This window comes from Archocentrus centrarchus, chromosome 24 (genome assembly GCF_007364275.1).
Source record: "Archocentrus centrarchus isolate MPI-CPG fArcCen1 chromosome 24, fArcCen1, whole genome shotgun sequence".
Taxonomy (NCBI): Eukaryota; Metazoa; Chordata; class Actinopteri; order Cichliformes; family Cichlidae; genus Archocentrus; species Archocentrus centrarchus.
The window spans coordinates 9,354,766-9,376,852 of record NC_044369.1 but is presented as its reverse complement, the minus strand read 5'-3'; the positions used below and the strand labels follow the sequence as shown (position 1 = coordinate 9,376,852).

Here is a 22,087-nt window from a genome sequence, read left to right as displayed (position 1 = left end):
TACAAGGGAAGCATGACTTGATGTAGTGCATGACAAGCCTCTCGAAGCATTTCATGGTTTTTGGAGTCAAGGCTACATGTCGCAGTGTCTGCAATGGTGTCTCCTCACTATGGTGGCTTCGGACAAGACCTTGGTCGCTGCTTTGCAGTGTTTGGGTATTGCGGCAGGTTTAGCGCTGGAGGTGGCCGTTCCTTCAGTGCTTTCTACCTTCCAGTACAAAGGTCTGATTGTATCTGTCTCTGCCCTGGATTTGCAGAGATTTTTTCTCTGCACTGAAAAACGTTCCCTAGTAGCTTCAGCAGAAGCTGCCACAAGCATTGGTCGAGCTGCCATGATGGCTCTGTAGGTGGTTAGAAATGCTTGCTTTATGCTTGAGTGGGGGTAATGGGAAAGCAGTTCTCAGGCAGTTATCGACTGCCCTTCTACCCACATAAAGTGTTTGGTGTTAGATGGAGGCAGTGTCAAAAACATGTGGTACAACTGGTCTGTGGGCTAATCTTCCATGTGCTGTTGTTGGTCTGTCAGCCAGCTGTGGAGAAGAGTGAAGTTATAAAATGCAAAAAGGTGAAGTGAAACGGAGTTAAAATGATGAAAAGTATCCACTGCAGCCACTGTCTCTACTTTTCATTCTGTATTTTTGATCTTTGATGATTTTTTTCACACTTATACTTAAACCTATCTACTACGATAATAAATCAGAGGGCTCGTTTGCTTGCTAATATTAACTCTGTTTCCACACAACACACAGATGGTAACTGATCTCAGAACAGTGAAAACAGAGCCAGAGGCAGCTTGTCTCCCATCAGTTTTTCTTCAGAGACCAGAAGTTTGCCCACAATGCCCATGCACAAATCAGAAAAATATCAGAAAAAAAGCTGCTAGCCTCTCAGCTCGACAAGCTCAAGCCATTGTTGACAGGACACAGACATGCCAATAAAATCAACCTGCAGAACCGGTTCCAGTGGGATCCTGCTTTCCGATATTTTTGTAGCCAGGCTGGTGAAGGCATTTGTGTCCCTGACATGCTTAAACAGCTCTTTAGTCTTTCCCATCGTGGTGAGGTTGAAAATGTGACAGATTGGGGAACCGGGTTTAATCTTCAGGAAAATGGTGCAATTAATGGCGGAGGCTGGCTTGCTAATTGTAACATGGTAAATACTTAAGTTGAGTTCAAGTAAACTTTGGTTGAATAGCTTATGTGAAATAAAAACTTGATTTAATTATGTAATTAATTCTCCAAACACATTTTGTACCAAATTAAGTTTTTTTTCTTCTTAATTTCGCCCTACTGGTGATGGTAAAAGAAAGTCAAGGTTTCACCAAAGTTATATTAGTCTTACACTTGATATGAATTCCTATGCATTAGAATTGGACTCAAATCAGATGTTTAGTTTGACTTTTTAGAAGAAAAATATTGTCAGTATAACTCTGCAAGCACAAGGTCTTGCTGCAGAGGACGCAGGCATGCCTCTGTGCATTTACTCTGTTCAGTGAGAGTTAGAGAGAAGCAAACAGCAGCTGTGTGCGGAGTGTTGTTCTTGGAGATTGTTATGAAGATGGAGGTTGTGTCAGTAAGAAAGAAACAGTAAGAAAGACATTGTGTTGCCACTAAACTGAGTGATCATTTATATGCAAGGTCCATTTCTGGACATTTAAACACAACAGACCAAAGTGTGGTACAGCAATCCAAAGAAAAGATAGCAGTTAAAAAGTTCAAAGCAGACAATATTTAATAAAAACAATTATAAGCAAGTACCACTGACTGTAGACCACAGACGTACCCCTTTTTGAAGTGCTTTTAAACCCCCACAGCTGCGCTGCTGCTGTTACAGCCATTACCAAACATGCGATTGCACAGTGACGTTAATGTGCAGCTGTGTCATACTGGTACAGATAGTGGAGGTGTCTTTGCTGTGGCAGGATGCTGTGTTTGAAGGAGTGAGTCTGTAACTCCACACAAGGCCAAGGCCAGGAGGAATTACAGGCCATCGGATAAACATAAGCTGTAGAGCAGTAGCAGGGCGTGCTCCCTTCAGGAAATTAAAAGCCAGTGCTTCTTCCTTCAGTCTGCCCACCTTCTCTCATCTGCTGCCAGCTCAGTTAAATCAATAGCACACTAATAGTGTCTGGGATTCTTCTTACTGCTGTTGTCTGTATTGGGCATTCATCTTCACATTGTCATACAATATCTCACTGGCATGAAGGGGATTGTGGCATTAGCAAAATGAGTGTAATGTCTTAGTAGCTGTTTGCTGTAATCTGTAGGTGCATTGTCAATACATGCAGTGAGTAATAGCTGAAACAGCTTGGTAATTACTTGTTTTAATCACTGATATTATGATGATTCAGTTTTCCCTTTTGATGAAATGAAAAAAACAAAACACCCTCTCTGTCTCTTAGGGAATCAATCGCACATATAACAAAATGGCTCATTGGCTCAGAGCCTTTGAATTCTTTATAGGCGTAACTAAAGTTTGGCTAGCTTAAATCAAATCCAATTAGAATGTAATTGGGTAAGTGCTGAACACTGTTGACCACCTTTCTGTCATTATTAGATCAAGAGGAGGGAAATAAATGAAATGGGCTCCAATCGTGACCTTTGGGAATATAAACAAACATTTCTTTACATCCTAGCAACTGTGGCCACGAGCTGAGTTCAAAGGTATAACACTTAAACTTTAAGAACTGAAGGAAACATTAATATAAAATTCCCATATTTTCATAAAACTCAACACAGGCAGTGGAGCTTGAAAAATGTCTTTTTAAGCAGCAACAAAATATGGGAGCAAAAGAACATGTAGGAATAAATTTTATGTTGTTCATTACAAATAAGCAATAAAAGGAAGGAAATAATCCAGTGCAGAGACAAGAAAATCTGTCCTAAATTGTGAACATTTTCAAAAAATGCTCTTGAAAAACAGATTCTGTCTCATCGTGGTTAAGCTGGAGCACTTGTATATTAAAGTCAAGGAGAAGATGTGCTTAGTGTTTCCACACTGCGGAGTAAAAGCAGGCCTCTGGCAAATTTCTCAAAGTAATAAAATAGGAAGCAAGGATGAATTTAATCCGTGATGGAATTCTGGTCACATAGCTGGCTTTGCCAACATGGTCCTCTCTGTTTTGGAACATTCAGCTTTTTCGGTGTTTCTCTGCTTTACATGTGACTAGTAGACAATGGGGGGAAATAAAAAGAAGTAATGCACAAAGCACACCACACAGATGTGACAGAGCTGGAGCAAACGTGTCACACGTGTTGGTCAGTAACTTAAAAAAAAAATGTTTGTAAATTATAATGCACGGACCCCAAATCATGCACATGAAAATGATTGAAAAAATTTCCCCCTAATTGTTTTTCAGTTGCAACTTGCATTTAATTACTTGTCATTTTTTTAATGACATCCTATAGTTATGTTCAGGAACTTAATATTATTATTATTATTATTTAAATCTGCTGCTATGCGTCAAAGATGACGGAGGTCACCTTTTTTCCATCAAAATATTTGCTGCCTGTTTGAGTTCACCAGGTGCAGTCAGCTCAGGGGTCAAAAGTCAGAGCACATCCTAGCCAGGAATCCCATCATGTCTGCCAAAAATCACAGAAACTGCATTGTTCTCTATGGGGAATTACTTTATGAGGGCTCACAAAGGGGAATTACAGAAACGTAGCCAAAGTGTTTATGTGATTACATGGCAGTTATGTCACTAAGTCTGACCTAATAAAAAGAACAACTTCTTTGTTTTGCCACTGCCGTGATTGTTGTAGTTCTCACAAAATAGTTGTTGAGTTGTTGATTTGGAAAACACAAGTTCACAAAATCCCGGCTGTTCCACTGAGTGTCCCAAAGTGTGCTATTATAAAGTGACTGCTCATATGCATCAAAGACATCCAGCTGTTTGACACTTTAATATTGGTATTACAGAGAGTGGAAGCATTTGGGTTTCACTGGTTCATCTTTTAGGTATTGGCAAATCTTTTGAAACTAAGATTAGACAGAAAAGGTTCATCTGAGAAAAGCATTCAATTGTGTGATCACTGACAACAATTTCTACAATTCGTTATTTAGTGCAGTCATTCATACAGATAAAATGTGAGACATTTTTGGATTCCCATTTCTTCGATGCATTTCTTTCCATTTCCATTTCTTTGTTGCTCCTCTGTTTCATATGATCATAAGCTAGAACTAGAAACTAGGTTTGTACTGCTGGTCCAAGTAAACATTTGAAGACATCCACTTGGGAACGGTTTAATTAGTTACAATACTGTAACAAGGTAAAGGTTGAGGTCTCCTCCTTAAATAGAATAGAGTCACTGTAATTAATCTAAAAGTATACATAATTTTACTATAATAAGAATAATAATTCTTCATTACGAATCACAAAAGGTATAAAAGTGGCAAAAGGACAAGCACCGAGTTAGACTTACCTCTTTGTCCCTGCCATACGGTCTCTTGGTCAGTGCTGTGAATGCTTCAGCCATTTGATGAATCCAGTATGTCCAGATATCTGGTAACATCAAAGCCAAGCATGTGTAGAACCTGAAAGCACAGATGAGCCCAGATGTTGCACAACCTCTGGAGTGATTAAAGCGATGACTTGACCAGATCTGGTGCCTGCAGCTATTTTTTTGTTCTTCCAAATAGTAGAGTGCAGGTGCCATTGAGGATTTATTTTGATCCCACCCTACACACCCAAGTAACTATAATGGCAAGAAAATGGTTTGACTAAACCACATCCCAGACCTATTTTTCACCAAGCCTTTATTGTTCAAGATTATGTTATTTTATTCCTGGTTGAGTCTCAAAAACTGTATGCACAGGTGGTGTCCTGCAGCTCCTGGGCTTACGGAGGTGGATGCTGGGGAAATGCCATAGAATTCAGTGGGAGGTCCTCCATCTTAAAATAACACTTCAACACCTCTGTACACAGCAGAAGGAAGCAGAGAGGTGTTGAATGACAGACAGTGGAGGAGAGAGGCCAGATCAAATGTAGGTTTGAGGTTTGAGGCCAATTGCGGCAGCTCTGCAACTGCTGTGCAGGCTCTCCATTTCACTGCATGACTTACATGAAGTATTTTTAACTTCAGGGTGGATGGCCTTTGTTCAGTTCATCAGCATATTGCAATAGTCACTACACTGCAGGGTAGATGTATGCATGCTTTTACTCCAAGAGGTTCTTTTTCCTCGCAAATTAAAGGCTTATAAACAAATTGAGTGAGACAGCTTTGGTCTGTCATTATTTGAGGAGAGTGGGTGGCAAGTAATGACTTAAGTGGCTTGCAACTGCACTTGCAGACTGTCTTGCTTCAGCTCATCTAACCAGAGTAAAGCTACAAAGAGCCATTTGTACATCACTGTCTTCATACAAGACAGCTGCCAGGTGTGCAAAATGTTGGTGCTTCTTTAAAAGGGTGCACTCAATTAAGAGTACAAAATAAAATCAGTTAGTTAATGGACAGAGAATTAATCATTCTAATATTTGATTAACCTCTTAACCCCCACCAGGTGACTGGCTCAATGCAGTGTTCTAGGTTCAAGTCTAACCCAGGGCCCCTTGCTGCATGACATCCCCTACTCTTTCTCTCCCCTTTCCTAGCTAAACCTTCACTGCTCTATCAAGTAAAGGCAAAAACACCCAAAAAATAAATTAGATTTAAAAAAAGCTAGAACAAAGCTTTGACTGAAGTTTATTAAACATTTTTCTTTATATGAAAAGCAAACATAATGAAGAGTACTCTTAAAACTTCAGTGGAAGTTTAAAATTTCAACTACAGGCAGTTTAATTTTAAGACAAAATAGGTAGGTAGGTAGGTAGGATGGAATATTAAATATTTTTCAAAAGTAAGGTTTTCAGACAACAAGTTGGGACAAACATAAACCAAAGCAAAAATCAAAAAGACTTGTGAGAAGTGCAGCCAGTATTAGATGTCTAGTTTTGAGTGTTGCCACACTGAGTTTAATCAACTTCATTTTTTTGGAAATTTTATAATGTAACCTATTAATTTCTATTGCGTCTCTCCATTTGACTGCAACAGAATGATAAGTCATTCTAGCCTACCTTCATAAAATGCTCTCAGTAGTCATATCTTAACACCACTATGTGTAGTGAGAGTACTGACAGGGACTAGAAAGAGAGAGCATATTTCTCCCATATTGGCTTTTCTTCATTGGCTCCCTGTTAAATCTAGAATAGAATTTAAAATCTTTCTTCTCACATTCAAGGTCTTGAATAATCAGGCCCCTTATCTTGAAGACCTCATGGTACTATATCACCTCAATAGAGCAATTTGTTCTCACACTGCTGGCTTACTTGTGGTTCCTAGGGTATTTAAAAGTAGAATGGGAGGTGGAGCCTTCAGCTTATGGTTCTATGGAACCAGCTTCCAGTATAGATTTGGGAGACAGACACCCTCTCTATTTTTAAGTTTAGGCTAAAAACTTTCCTTTTTGACCAAGCTTATAGTTAGGGCTGGATCAGGTGACCCTGAACCATCCCTTAGTTATGTTCCAATAAGCCTAAGCTGCTGTGGCTTCCCATGATGCACTGAGTGTTTCTTCTTCATTTACCTCTTTTAGTTATTAGTATTAGTTATTATTAATCTCTGGCTCTCTTCCATGGTGCGTCTTTTGCCCCGTCTCTCTCCCCTCACCCCCAACCGGTCGCAGCGGATGGCTGCCACTCCCTGAGCCTGGTCCTGCCGGAGGTTTCTTCCTATTAAAAGGGAGTTTTTCCTTCCCACTGTCACCAACTTCTTGCTCATAGGAGGTTGTCTGATTGTTGGGTTTTCTTGTGTATTTTCTTGGGTATTATTGTTGGGTCTTTACCAGTATAAACCACCTTGAGGTGACTTTTGTTGTGATTTGGCATTATATAAATAAAATAGAACTGAATGTCTGGTATGTCTATTCTGTCTTATTCTGTAAAAAGCCCTGACACACAGGAAATTATGTTGTTCCTCTCTTTTGTAGAATAAACTGAGGGAAAGCTTGGTTTATTGCATGAACAGAGATGCAGCCACTGTGGCTAAACGGCCTAAGTCACAGGAACGCAAACATCAACAGAAAGTCTATGTCAGAAGGCATCGCTCTTCAGGACAGTTTTTCACCAGTGATTAGAGGACACCGAGGTCTCGTCCTGTTGTGTTTCACCTGAGTGGATTTGAGCTGAGAAGTGCAGACAAGTTTTGCATGTATGTTTTCATCTTTAGGGCTCTGCACGGTGAGGCAGCCACTTACATCGGCAAACCTTTCCAGCCATATGCCACCAGCAGGACACTGAGGTCTTCTGATCAGTGCTTGTTACCCATCCCTAAATCATTGCTCACACTTTGGAAAAGTGTTAAGGTTCTGTTTTTTGTTTTTTAAACTTTTGTTGGTTTTATGTGATGTGAAGCACTATGTAATTTGTATCTAAAAAAGCTCCATATAAATAAATTTCCTAGCTGACATGGGGCGGGAGGCAGGGTACACCCTGTACAGGTCGCCAGCCTGTCGCAGGGCCAACACAGAGAGAGAACATCCACTCTCACATTCATGCTCTCATTCACACCTATGGGCAATTTAGAGTTTCCCCTACCTCCCACCCCATGTCAGCTGGGATAGGCTCCAGCCCCCCTGCTACCCTGAACAGGATAAGCAGAAGTGAATGAATGAAAATGAATGGAATAAATAAATTTATTATTTACCATTTCTATTTTTATTTAACTGGTCTGTGCTGTTCATTCATTGGTGGCAAATCAGGCTCTTACCAGTTTTAGTTTTTCCTCTTTGGATCAGGTGGATGAGGTTTAACAGTCCCTGGGTTATTTCTCAAATCGTGTCATATATTTATAGAACATTTGTTTACTGTATCAGGTTTTCAAAAATCCATTTCATACCATTTTTATATATATATTGTAGAGAGAAATCACATCTTACTGCAGAAAAAAAATGAATGGCTGCAGTACAGGAGTTACTCAAATGACAACCATCTTATTTAGCCATGGAAAAAATTCAGCAGGAACATGCAATGTTCAGATTTTGTGTTAGACTGCTAGTCATACAAACTATAGTAATAGAGGCCTACGGTCATGGCTAAAAGTTTTGAGAAGGTCACAAGTACTGGTTTTCACAAAGTTTGCTGCTTCAGTTTTTATGTTTATTTAATTGCAGAGTCCCAGAGAGCCGCTGCTCCTCCACATCGAAAGGAGCCAGTTGAGGTGGCTCGGGCATCACAAAATTACCCGCAGACATCATTTCAGTGATATTCTCGTTAACACAGGTGAGAGTGTTGACGGGGACAAGGCTAAAGATCACTCTGAGTTCGAATAGCATCATTGTTCTTCCTCTTTTTACTATAGTTACCTGCAAGGAATATGTGCTGCCATAATTGTTTTGCATAAAAAGGGCTTTACAGGCACGGGTATTGATGCTAGTAAGCTTACACCTAAAGGAGAGAGGTTTAGTTGTTGTGAAGAAGGCTTCAGGGTGCCCAAGAAAGTCTAGCAAGCACCCGGACCATCTCCTAAAGGTGATTCAGCTGCAGGATTAGGCACCACCTGTGCAGAGCTTGCTCAGGAATGGCAGCAGGCAGGTGTGAATGCATCTGCATGCACAGTGAGGTGAAGAATTTTGGAGGATGGCCTGGTGTCAAGAAGGGCACCAAAGAAGAAACTTCTCTCCAGGAAAATCATGAAGAACAGACTGATTTTCTGAAAAAAGTACAGGGAATGGACTGCTGAGGACTGGGATAAAGTCATTTTATCTGATGAAGCCACTTTCCAATTGTTTGGGGCTCCTGAAAAAATTGTCTGTAGAAGAAAAGGTGAGTGCTACTATCAGTCCTGTGTCATGTCAACAGTTATGCGTCCTGAGACCATTCATGTGTGGGATTGCTTCACATCCAAGAGAGTGGGTTTCCTGACAATTTTGCCCAAGAACACAGCAATGAATAAAGAATGGTACCAAATTGCAGAGGTCTTGAAAAGGAACGACCAACACTACAAACACTGACTCTTTCTATGAACTTAACAACATCATTTTCAATAAAAACCTTTGAAACTTATGCTTGTCATTACACTTCAGCATACCATAGAAACATTTGACAAAAAGATCTAAAAACACTGAAGCAGCAAACTTTGTGAAAACCGAAGCTTGTGTCATTCTCAAAACCTTTGGCCACGACTGTATGTCGTCCATAGCTGGATTATTTTACTCCCTATGCCGCCTTTTGGTCAGTGTCAAAGTTTGTGTCAGACTAATATTTGCAGAGTGCAAAAAGGCCACATAGATCAAGCTGTAGAGCAGACACCTGTGTCACATTCCTCATGAGGCCTTCATCATCTCGATGATGTTTGTCTCTATGCAGACAAACGCCTGAAAGTGCAAGTCTGTCTGTGCTTCTGAGAAAGTAGGGCAATCATTTGACTGTGTAATTTCCATCGCTGTGCGCCGAATCTACAGTAGATCTGATCAAATCTAGTTGCCTTTTATATGGATTTCAGTGGTAAGAGTAAGTGTGCTCTCAGGAAATGATGATTTGGTCACTGCTAGATTGGCTAAAACAAAACAAATCAAAACAAAAGACCAGGATTGAGAATGTTAACAACTATTTATTGTCTTGAAATACATAACAAAATAGTTGCTATGAATAAAAACAGCATTTTGCTTTGTACAACTATGAAAATGTTTACAGACAAGCAAAACTAATTGTACAAAAATATTGGTAACATTGATACACAATAACAAAAAAAAGATAAAAACAATAAAGAACATAACATCCTCACGTCAGTGTGCAAACCGTTTATACAGATGGACATGTGCCCCTTAGTAAGGCAGCAGATCCTGATAAATTATTTAAATAGCAAATTTCTACACACACTCAGACACACACACACACACACACACACACACCCTCATGGAAACACACACAAAATCAACATCTTACAAACTGCTAAGACAAACAGAACAATAATTTATCTGCTAAAAACCGCACTGGACATACATGATAAAGCAAAATTATATTTAAAAAAAAAAGAAATCTCCCACTTTATTATAATTTTTGCTGTGGTAAATCATGGGATTGGGAGCTCTGCTGTGTTTGTAAATATGTCATATTATTTACAGCTCATGCTACAGTAGCACTAAGATGTCCATCATTTCAAAGGAATATGAAGAAGTACTTATGTTGTGTTTTCGTTTGATCAAATTATACAACAGCAATGAGGTAATAATTGTACATCAAAGATTTCCTTTGTTTTTCATCTCTCTGAAGAAAAGGCACACAAGTCATATACACTTCATACTAAATAGCCCTATCTGAATAGTAACTAATTCACTTTGTACAACTGGAGATGAAAGACAATAATAAGATCCTGTGTCTTGTACCTGATTTGGGGTCAGTTTTCACTGTGATAGATTCTGTGATTGAAAAGTTATTTTTACTTTTTCAAAGTATAAAAATTTTGTTTACTGCCTACACTGTAGGCAAGTCAATAAATTAGATGTATTTACATTATTTCATAATGAACTCCCCAAGTTGAGGGAGGTAAATCTCTTCAATTACTACAGTTATGATCTGAGATATTTTGGAGGAAATTTTGACTATGTGGTCATGCACTCAAGCATATATTTTTTGTAAAATATAATTCTCACTTCCATCTAATCCTGAGAGTTGTTTAGACAACCAGACAACATCAAAACCAATGATACTTGTATGTAAATGGCAGCTAGCCTAAACCGATGTTGTGCCTTGCATCGCATACTTCCAAACTTCCACACACGATTTTGAGTAGGTTAAGTGTGATGAAACTCACGTGTATGGCAACGCGAAGAGGAATGGGATACTCAAAAAAAAAAAGTTGGTGTGGAGTACACTTTTAACCTTCAGTGAAATTTCAGCTAGCTAGCTAACAGCAGCAGCATTTTTTCAGGTTTACACCGAATGTTATGGATTTGGTGTTTGTGTGTTAAACTGAATCCCATCTTTGCTGTTGAGTAATTCTGTATGAGAAGAGTGGGCAAAGGCTCAACAAACTGCAAATTTTTACAAAATGCAGCAGCTAGCTCTTTAAATGCAGCGTGGTTATTCCTGGTAAGAATATGTATTGAACATGTTTGGCATGTTCGATTTGAGACAACATGGTCAAAATTCACATATTACACGAGCAAGCATGCAGTGTACAGTCCATGCTACCTGGAAATCTGCTCACGGAAGTACTCGAATTGAGACACACATTGTTCCATTCATGGCTAGTCTTCCACTCACACAATGTACATGCATAAATACATTTGTCCACACTACCCTTATTTATAACTCGCTCCTCTCTCAACAGTTTTCTTCAATCACATGTCCTTAACACCAAAAATTCCTAATAAATGCCATCTTCATTTTTTGAGTCCTGTATTGTCCAGAATCTATATCCTGGCCAGACTGGTAAGACAAAAGAAATATTCTTATTTTTTTCTTTGGGAAGTTCATCCAAAACATAAGCCAGAAAAGGCACACAGGCTGAAGAAGTTAGATAGAAAGACAGAGAGAGATGTAAAGACTTGGAAGTGCATAGTTGTTTATGAGGAGCCGTTCCTGCACAGAGATGAATGAGGTCTTTCAGAGAGCGGGGAAAGCAGGCAGAAATGTGTTGGTGGCCTACTAGCCACAGGCTTTGTTTTATTATTATTTTTTTTCTTCAGCTCTCCCTGCTCTTGTGGATGTTAAGGATGGTGATAGAGAAGGGGCTCTCCGATCCTCAACTGGCATTCAGCTGGTTGGCTTTCTGCCCGAACCGGCTTCAAGTTACCCTGAGGCTGACCATATGCCCTTTGCCCAGTCTGAGTGAGCGTGCCAAAGAAAAAAGAGTTGCGGCAATAAATCGGTCCCTGGACTTTGCATGAGAATATAAAAGTTCATACTTTATACAAAAAAGGTGCATTCCTCAGAGCTTCCTGCGCCGTGCATTTATGCATCTGTCGAAAGGGAGAGACATGATATAAAGAGCTTGCACGAGGTTTCCCTAATGGCGTCTGTTTTAATAGAACACCAAGCAAATGTTCACATTTTAGTGGTTTTCAAGTAAAACTTACCTCTGCATTCATACTTGAGGTCTGAGAAGTATACCATCTCTTGTGAAAAGACAAAAAGTCCTAGCCTGCCACCCGCATATGTCTTGTCATAGATGCTACCAGAATCTGCCATGATCTTCTTCCCTTCGTACATGACAACTCTGTGGGAATAAAGGAAAAATGAAACATTTGAACACAAAACTCATGAAGGGTAACTACCCAAGCAGATTCTAAATTATTCTCTGCTCACCGAATAAGTCCTGTTCTCGGCCTGTGGATCAGATGCCATCTGTAGGCAGTGAAGTCTTTCCATCCAACGTTCTTTGGGTCATGCCAGAGAGTGCGAACCTAAAGCATATATTTAAAAAAAAAAAAAAAAAAAACAAAAAAAACAAAACAGAAATGGGTTTATCTGATTTATGTAGATTTGATTTAAAAATATTAAAATTGCCCATGGAGGAACACAAGTCCAATGTACCTGTCCTGGGGTATTGCCTGTGTGCCAGAGGGCATTTCTGAGGTGCTCTCCTGGGCCAGTGGTGGAGTTAACCACTTTAATGGACAGGCCAGAGTAGCCCTGAGCCTTAGTTGGCTTATTTGACCAATAGGTCTGTGTGATCTGCTTCCACATCACCACGTAGAATCTGGAACTGGACTGGTAGCCGAACACAAAGCCTGCATAGTCATCATCCCTCTCTGTGTTGATGAAGAAAGTCCCACTGAAGTCCACTGCATTGAACTCATGGTAACCTGATGAAGGAACAAGCACAGGTTGGAGAGATGTCAGGAAAGGAAGTGAATAAAAAAGTGCTTTCTTATCAGTCTATGAAAAGACTGATAAGTCAGAGTCTAGATGCATCCTTGGTACATACCAACAGCAATGCCAGGGTCGCAGTTAACAGTCTGAACCAGCTCTTTGCCCTGATGCCGGACGACCCAATTAGGATCAATCTGGGAGGTGCCTTTTGGATCCAGAGGAACCATCTGGAACTTGCGGAAATCTGTCTCACTGATGTCAAAGTTCTCAGGACACACATCATAGATGTCAGGCACATTGTCCTGATCAAAATCATCTTTGCAAGCATCTCCACGGCCATCACCTGAAAATTACACATTGCAGATTAATTAATAATAATAATACCCAGGGTATGCTAGAACACAAGATATGTGTTCTAGCATATAACTGCTTAGATCTATCGAGGTCAAAACATGTCCAATTTTGCTCACCATCAGAGTCCAGCTGATCAGGATTGAATGCCAATCTGCAGTTGTCTTTGTCATCAGGGATGCCATCGTTGTCGTCATCATGGTCACAGGCATCGCCCTTGCCGTCCTTGTCATGGTCAGCCTGGTTGGCGTTGGGAATATACGGGCAGTTATCCAGATTGTTCTGGTGTCCGTCCTCATCGATGTCCTGGTTGCTGTCACACTTGTCTCCCACGCGGTCATCATCTGAATCCACCTGCAAAATTAGAGTGTTTAGACATCATAGTTACAGCTGGCTTAAGAGGACAATGAAGCACTAGCATGCTTGTACTCTATACACCACCAAATAATTGCTGCACTCATGTCTCGACATGTCTCTTTTGGCCTTTAATTGTACACTTCACTCTCTAAAAGGCACATCAGCTTAGACTCCCCCTCCTACCCTTATTCTTCTCCTAATTCCTGTTGTTTAACACATTCCTCTTTCTCAATGTAGCATGGCACAGGTGGACTAAGCAGGACTAAGACAGAGCATGCATATAGCCCAAGGGCAGCCCATTCCTCAGTAATATCCAACCTGGGGCCTCTCCCCTCACATTAGTCAGCTAATGTCAACGGTCCATTGAAAAGACCCTTAGTCCCCCACCACACCTTACTCAACTAATGTGCCCTTCACCTGCATACAGGATTTCCTCCACCTTTACATGGTGTGATAACTACTGACGCTCACTCGCTCTGCATTAAATTATATGCTGAGCAACAGAGAGGCTGGGGAGATGAATGTGATTATTGTTGCTGGGCAAGACGGAAGGAAATGGGTAACGGCAATGTGTGCGTTCGCTTTTACACACCTGATCAGGATTATGTTCCAGAGGGCAGTTATCACACATGTCTCCCACTCCATCCAAATCAGTGTCTCTCTGGTCAACATTGTATACATAGGGACAGTTGTCCTTCTCATTTAGTATGCCTGGCATAAATGGAAATATATTATATGAAAAAAAACAGCACAGAAGTACAAAATATAAAAGCACAGTCTCACTCGATCACAAACACAGTTATGTTGATTATTTTTGTTTCCAGTTCTCACCATCTCCATCAATGTCCACAGCACAGGCATCTCCCTCTCCATTGTTGTCAGTGTCTGTCTGGTCTGGGTTGCTATTGTAGGGGCAGTTGTCACAGCGGTCACCCACGTCATCACGGTCATAGTCATACTGCCTGGGATTGTACACGAAAGGACAGTTGTCCTGTTTCAAAAAGAGAAGAATGCAGAGTTAGATGATAGTTTTTAAGGTGCGGCAGTTGTAATTTCCACTCCCTCCCTGCCCACTTACAGGGAGGGAGTGATGCAGGATGAAAAGCAGCTTTATTTGTAGGCTCTGTCCTGCATCTAATGTTGGGATTAGCAGCACACAGTGCAGCTCCTTCAGAGCTCCACCTCAGCATTGGAATTTGAGGTTTTGGCTCAGTCTTGGGAGAAACATTTGCTTTCCTGTTGAAGCCCCCCCCCCCCCCCCTCCCTCCACCTGTCTTCTTATTAGCCAGCATGATGAATGCAAAAATAAGATTCAAACACACTCCTTTCACAATGTTATGTCCTGTCTGGAAATGTCGACTTACCCTATCATCAGGAATACCATCGTTGTCATCATCATTGTCACAAGCATCTCCAATGCCATCCTTATCATAATCTTCTTGCCCTGAGTTCGGGAGGTTGGGACAGTTATCCTGAATAAACAACAACAAAGTCAGACTCTCAGACATTATACAAAATATTATAATATTTTGACTTTAACTCTAAAAACATTGATTTTGTGATTTCTTTACAGCAGCTTCACTACTACATACTTTTTTGCAGTGGTAGGTTGCATTCTCCACACACACCAAGTCGGCATTGGGCCATCCATCCAGATCTGTATCCTCTCCACAGATATGGCCATTGCCAGCATAACCGGGTTTGCACTCGCATCGGTACATTGGGTCAGCAAAGTGTCCAAGGTAGTTGCAGCGGGCGTTTTTGTTGCAGTCGTGGCTTCCGTCAAGGCAGGGATTACGTGGAGAGCACACCTGCAGATTGAAGATGAGATGAATATCGGTGATGAGACTAGCTCTGCATAGTTTAAATTAATTGCACTCTGTCCTTAGAAAGGCACATGTTCATTATCAACAAATTAGTATGAACTATTCCTCTCTATTGCTTTCTTTTTGGTTGCTTGAAACAAATATGATTCTACTTGCCTGTTTATTAGCAGCAGCCTGTTCAATACCGCGGCCAAATGGCTGGGATCCTGAGTAACGAGGAGGGCAGGGCAAACAGTTGTAGCCTGGAACAGTGTTCTCACAGCGGTGCACCCCATTAAACTCAAAGCAAGCACCGGGAACCTCTTTGCACTGTTTTTAGGATAAAAAAAAAAATTATGGTGACAATGTTGCACAAAGTCCAAAGCCATGATTGTAGCTGCCACAATCATTGAACAACAATTAAGGAAGTTTTACCTCATCAACATCTTTACACTTGATCCCATTGCCAGTGTATCCTGCTGGGCACTTTCCACACTTCCAGGAACCATCGGGAAAACTGGTGCACTTGGCACCATCAAAGCAGGGGTTGGACAGGCAACCATCTGAACACAACAATGCTGTTTCATTATCAAGATCCTTCATATGTAGCCTGTTTTTAATCAAGCTAATCTTCTTCTTCCTGGTATGATCTCATTGAGATGGTACAATTAATATAGAAAAAAAAAACTGAATTAAAACCTGCTTGAAGTGGATGCCAATAATAATGTAGTAAAGACTAAACTTTAAAAACCTGAATAATAAAAAAATCCAAATACATGAAGCATGTAGAACTTCAAATGATTAGAAAGCCTCACCAATTGGGCAGGGGTTCTTGTTGCACCTCTGGGTGTCCTTGGCTTCACCGACACACTCTTTACCACCATATTGTGGTGCAGGATTGTTGCACAGGCGTTTCCGTGTCTGCTGACCACCTCCACAGGTGAGACTGCATGTATCCCAGAGAGACCAGGGACCCCAGTTGCCATTGACTGATGAAGGCATGAAGAAAACATGATTGTCTACTCTTCCTATATACAACAGCAAAATGCAACTAGGCAGTGGTAAGATGAAGAAACTTACTGGGACACGGAGACTTTGTACATGTTTCAGTTTGCCGACCCTCTCCAACACAGTCCTTGCCTCCTAGCTGAGGAGTCGGGGAGTTGCAAAGGCGGATACGGGTGATGACACCAGCACCACAGGTGACCGAGCAGGATGACCATGGTGACCAATGGCTCCAGCTGCCGTCCTGCTTGACTAAAGGTCGCAAAACAAGGTCAGAGGTCAGTTATCAAGAACCAAAGTGTTGGTCCAAATCATAAAAAAAAGTCACATATATGATGACAGACTAGCAAACCTAACTAAAAAAAAAAAAAATAAAGCTACAAATAACTACACATGTATTATTTTGTGACAAACAAATGTTCTTGTTGTTGGTTGTGTAAACTCACAGCGCTTGTCGCACTCCTGGAGGTAGCAGTCGCGGGTCTGCACAGAGGTGCCCTCACAGTTGTTAGTGATACGGTCGCAAGAGCGCCCACGCTGCTGGATGCCACGCCCACATGACACGGAACAATGGGTCCATTCAGACCACGGCGACCAGCCGTCCTCTGCATAGTCACTCGCTGAGCAGGAGGGAGAGGGAGAGAATATGAGAAAGAGGGAGACAATAAAAGAGCTATTCCAGCGAGGCAGCACCCCCTTGCAAACAGCCCCTAACCTTAAATGAGGAGGGGAAGCTCTAAAAGCAGAGGACTAATAATCTGGGTTTAGCTGGGAGACACAGAGGAAGTGCTCTGTTGAGAATACACTCAGAAGACAACCTGGAGAAATAGAAAGGCCTCCTGTCCTCAGGATGGATAGGGATGCCCTGTTGGCTTATGTTTTCCTAAAGAGGAAACAGCTTTTGAAAACATGGCCCTGGGTCTGTAATGACTTCAATAAGTGACTGAGGCCGGGATGAATGTGGCTCCCCATGTTTACTTAGGTTTTAGGGAAGCATTGCAGCCAAGCCTGCAGAGGTATGAAGAACATGCCACTTCTCCTCATGTAAAAGATGGCTTCACTAAACAGAAAACCAATTTTCCATCCCCCTTTAACCAATTTGGCAAATTACAGCCATTTCAACTTGAAGATTCAAAGATGTTTTAAAGCACAAAGCGCCAGTGTTCCAAACACATAAGCACCCTTTCGTTCTATTGGATGTTACTGCAGTTAAAGCACCTTTAAAATTAGCATTTTTTTTTTCATCCTGAAAAGAAAGCTTTACATCAAGGGAAATATTTGTGGTTTTTTGTTTTGTATGGCGACTGAAATAGAAACAGCTCACTCAGGGAACGGTGCAGTGTTAGTTGAAATGTATACATTTTAGCTTATGAGGACCATTAACGTGAAATTTATAGTGCAGGTTTGCATGGGTGTAATTATTGTAATTACAATGTATCTTTGTATAGCTATGCAGGCCGTAACAAAATGTGTCAGAGTCTGTATATTAGAAATGCTTACGTGTTCCACAGCGCGGGCAGCACTCTCCATCGGGAACAGTAGCGTTAGCACAGGGGATCAGGGGGCAGGAGATCTTGCGACAAACAGTAGCAGAGTTCTGCACAAGCACAGAGATCAAATTCATGTTTAGATATATGTATATTACCCAAGTGTTACTGCAGTTTTCCTCCAAATTCAGTCCAGGCGCTGGATCAAATCCCAATTCTCAAATGGAATTCAGACCCTTCAAAACAGTGTCACTACTGTGGAGTTGTTGTGGTTCTTTAAATCTATTTAAATTAGTGCCTGTTTGAAGATATTTTTTTTAAACAAGGCTTAGCCCATGTCCGTGCAACCATCTCATTAAATTCACTGTTCAGCATGTGAGTTTGAACATGCCAGAAAAACTCAGAAGCAGAGTTCTGGCTGAGAATGGGGACCCCTGCAGACAACCACCTGCCGACTAGGTCAGGGGAGGGTGGGAAAGAGGCCAAAGTCCTAATAATGGATACGGGTTTCAGCATGGAGCCGGACTGGGCACAGAGCCCCGAACAAGTAAAGTCAGCCTGCCAGCACAACTTGTGAGGGTGCACTATGAATGACTCAGGCGTAAGAACTGCCTCTGACTCTGCATGCTAATATTCTCCCTGCTGGAACTGATCACTGACAGGGAAGAAAGGGGAACTAGGAACAACTAGTGTATCAGTACAGGAGAAAATCAGCAAATAAACCCACTGGTGAAATGCAGGGAGCATTCCTGCCAAGTATTTTACATCTAAACCCATCCTCCTTTCTGTTTTCCAAAGCCAAGGTCTTGTTCTTAATTATTGGCAATGGATCACTTAAGTCCCTCAAGCCCCTCAAGGCCACAGTCAAGTTGAACTTCTGACAGCAGACCTGTCATTACAACAATAAAGGCTGCTGGCCTCCTGCCCAGTTGCCACACTACTTACTAATTACTGACCAGATCAGTTGAGTAGTGGTTAAGTGTGTCTGCCTCATTGTGGGTTGTCATCATAGTGTGTGCGTGTATACATGTAAAGACAAGCCAGAGCATTAAGTCCCTCCCACACGTGTGTTTAAGCACTTAAGACGTAGTAGACACTGGCGGGAACGCAGTGGAGAGCTCACCTGACAAGTGCACTCGGTGCAGTCATCCACGGTCCACTCGTCTCTGTTCTTGCGGACGATGCCGTTGTGGATACAGACGCCACTGTGAATGCCAATATGGGTTTTAATCAGCTTGTTTTCATCAGTCTGTGGAAAAGAGAAACAGGAAAAAATAGGCTTGTTATCTTGATGTAAAAAAAAAAAAAATTTATATATATATAATATAATAATCTTGAGGCCTGTATAAAATTTACAAAGTAATTGAGATCCAACTTGGAAGGATTTGCAGAAGATAGGCAAATTCAGTATGATGTATGTTGTACAGAGCAATTAAACAGTAAAACCACATGGTTAAAAACAGTTTGCAAACAATTTTAGAATGATGCTGTGTAATACTTGGGCATAGGTGTGCTAAAATTATAGATGATTTTCTGTCAGATGTATTCTCAAGTTTGATTCACAACGTAGATCTTCACAAATATTTAAGGGCTCCCACATCTTCTTTGTTGAAAATACAGACAGCTGTACACAGATCTGAAGTACACACCGACAAACAGAGCAAAGAGGCAGACATCATTTAGGTTCTCCTAGACGGCCCGTTGGGTTCGTTCCTTACCAGCTTGCGGAGATCATTGGACAGCTCCTTGACCACCACGCCGAGACCCTTTAGCTCTTTAAACATACTGAGCAGGTCCTCACAGGAGAAGCCACACACCATCTGCAGGTCTTCACCGGGATAGAGGAACAGGCAACAAATATATAATTCATTTATTATTCAGATTCAAATGATTTCATCCTAATATAGTTTTGAAAAGTTTGCAAACCGAGAGCAATGCAGAGTCACATGCAGCAGTATCTACCTTTAGTCTTATGACCAGTGTACTCTGTTCTGATGGCTGAGGAGCCATTGAGGTTCTTCAGGATCATGGTGTCAGTCATGGCTGAAATAGAAATACGGCTGTGAATTAAATGATTATTTCTGCGCACTTATTTTAATGGTAATATATTGATTAATAAGGGCAAGTATTTGCACTTAATTTCCCACAACAGTAAATTATAGAAAAAAGTAATTAGTTCATTCTGCACAACCTCGAGAACATATTGTGAGACCACAGAGCCCTGAGATATTTGTAAACTGGCATTCCTTTTTGACATGTAGTAAACAGCTTCTCAGGCGGTGTTTGGTACAGAAATCAGCACAGAGATGGAGTATATACACATTTCTTTGATAAGGAATTGCTGGCACTTGGGAGGGCACGGAGCAGATGAGTGATTGGTAAACACGTTGATTACTCACCGCTTTGGCATCCTTTGTTGCGCAGGATCGCTTCCAATGTTGTTCCAAACACAAACCGCACGTTTTGTAGGACCCCCTGCAAATATCAGTGTTCAGTTTAGGCAGCGGCACAGAATGGGGAAAACATAAGCGCTTATCGTGCATCACTCTGAAAGTATTAAAAAGTAACTCCTTGCTTTAAACAAAACGCTCCACTCTCTCAGCTATAATAGCCCGTTGCTCTCACCGTGAACTTGTCCTTCACGGCTCCCTTGCCAATCCTGAGCTGCGCGCCGGCCGGAGTCTCCGGCGTCAGGATGCTCTGAATTGGCGCATCCAACTCGGCGGTGTCCACCGCATCACATCCCACGTACAGCTTTGCCCAGTCCTCCTGCACGAACAGCGTGATATTCTTCCAGTGACCCGTAGCCAGACCCACATCTTCGATGGAAACCACCTGCTGCTTGTTCTCGGTGGAGAAAACAATGTCCAAGGTGTTCGCTTTGCCGTTTGAGACGATCTCGAACACTGGTCCGGATCCGTCCTTCTTTTCCACTGTCAGGAGGCTTCCCCTGGTGCGTCTGAACTGCTTAAAGTTGAGGAGCAGGAGGAAACCCCGCTCGGCGTGAATGGAATCGATCAGGTCCCTGAAGGAGCTCTCGGGGACCGGGGGGATCAGGTCCGGGTTGAGGATCTTGTAGGCGGGGCTGTACGGGTCGTCTCCTTTCACCAGGGTCACCCCGTGGTTCTTGCTGGGGACTTTGACGAGCTCAAACAAGTCATACACGCTATTGTCGTCTCGACTCTCTGCGGGTGAATAATAATAAGGAGTCAGCCTTTGTGAGGCTGTGCACTGGATTTCTATTGTTTTCACTTTCAGTGTACTGCAAACATTTTTAAAGCCACACCAGACTCTTTTTCTTTTCTTTTTCTCTCTCTCGCTCTCTTTTTTTATAAACATAAGATTTTTTTCTTATCTAACATGAGAATTAGTCTGACAAGTTTAGCCAGTTCAAGCTGAAACAGACTCACCTGCGACTCTCGCAGCCTCGCAGGTCCAAAGCATCAATAGCAAAAATATTAATGGCAGCTTCATGGTGAAACACAAACCAGCCGCCTGTGACAAATAACCACAAGAAAATCCAGTAGTACAACTTAATTTATAACATTTATCTCATTGTCAGACAAAGTCAGTGTGCAACAGGTTATACACATGAAATACAACAACCCAAAGAGCTGCAAAAATACTCAGAGTATTCAGCACTCACCTGTTTAAAACAGCAGACCCAAAGTAATAAAATCCGGCAAAATATAGAGAAATCCAACAATATTCCTCAAGAATGAATTTATGACAATTTGTTTATAACAAATAAAGTTCCACCACAAAAAGTAGGGAAATAATAAAATCTTGCTCTTTTTGTTATATGGAAACTTGTCTCTTCAGCCGCTAAAAAACAGCTTTTTAAGCCGAAGGGGGAACAAAGTGCTATTTAAATAGTTTGATGCCATTCCTAAGAAGTAGCCTCGTCCAATCACGGTGTGAGGAGAAAAAGGGACGAGCTTATCCTCTTAGGGCAGAGAGAGAGAGAAAGAGAGAGAGAGCGTTTTCCACAGCGGGACCCACTTCACTTTGTTGCCTTCAGACTCCTAATGGTCCAGTGTTTCATCTCAGCGTCCATCCATCAGCCCTCTCAGGCATTTCCGTCTCAGAGCAAGAGAGACATGACACATCTGTAGCAGTGAAAAATAAATCACAAAAGTCCTTCAAATTGTTATTCTCTCAGCTCTTCAACCAATTAAATTGCTGCTTCTTTGGTATCAGTATATGCGCCATAATATTCCTTTGATATCTTGTGTGCATTTTTGTAATGTCTGTTTTCAGACTACACTTACTTCTGGTCTTAACGTTTTA

The 22,087-nt window shown here is 41.4% G+C and overlaps 1 protein-coding gene across 1 annotated transcript; it reads right to left on the bottom strand.

The window, feature by feature from the left end:
- Positions 1-9,566: 9,566 nt before the first annotated feature.
- On the bottom strand, positions 9,567-21,625 carry thbs1b (thrombospondin 1b). Its single transcript, XM_030721185.1, has 23 exons — positions 21,444-21,625; positions 21,208-21,292; positions 20,423-20,982; positions 20,197-20,272; positions 19,760-19,840; positions 19,516-19,625; positions 18,921-19,046; positions 17,811-17,907; positions 16,757-16,930; positions 16,386-16,562; positions 16,121-16,294; positions 15,741-15,868; positions 15,483-15,635; positions 15,093-15,311; positions 14,865-14,972; positions 14,332-14,491; positions 14,093-14,211; positions 13,263-13,497; positions 12,908-13,135; positions 12,514-12,785; positions 12,286-12,383; positions 12,057-12,196; positions 9,567-11,939 (listed from the first exon to the last, which is right to left on the bottom strand). Exons 2-23 carry the CDS (start codon positions 21,269-21,271, stop codon positions 11,932-11,934), a joined length of 3,507 nt encoding a protein of 1,168 aa, XP_030577045.1. The 5' UTR covers positions 21,272-21,292; positions 21,444-21,625; the 3' UTR covers positions 9,567-11,931.
- Positions 21,626-22,087: the final 462 nt, after the last annotated feature.

What these genes read in the sequence shown, in the direction of transcription:
- thbs1b (XM_030721185.1), bottom strand. Translation starts at nt 21,271, where the DNA reads ATGAAGCTGCCATTAATATTTTTGCTATTGATGCTTTGGACCTGCGAG. An exon ending in CTGCCCGCGCTGTGGAACAC is followed by an intron (nt 16,931 to 17,810) that starts GTAAGCATTTCT and finishes CCTCCTGCTCAG; the next exon opens with CGAGTGACTATGCAGAGGAC. An exon ending in CCGAGAACAGGACTTATTCG is followed by an intron (nt 12,197 to 12,285) that starts GTGAGCAGAGAA and finishes TTATTCCCACAG; the next exon opens with AGTTGTCATGTACGAAGGGA.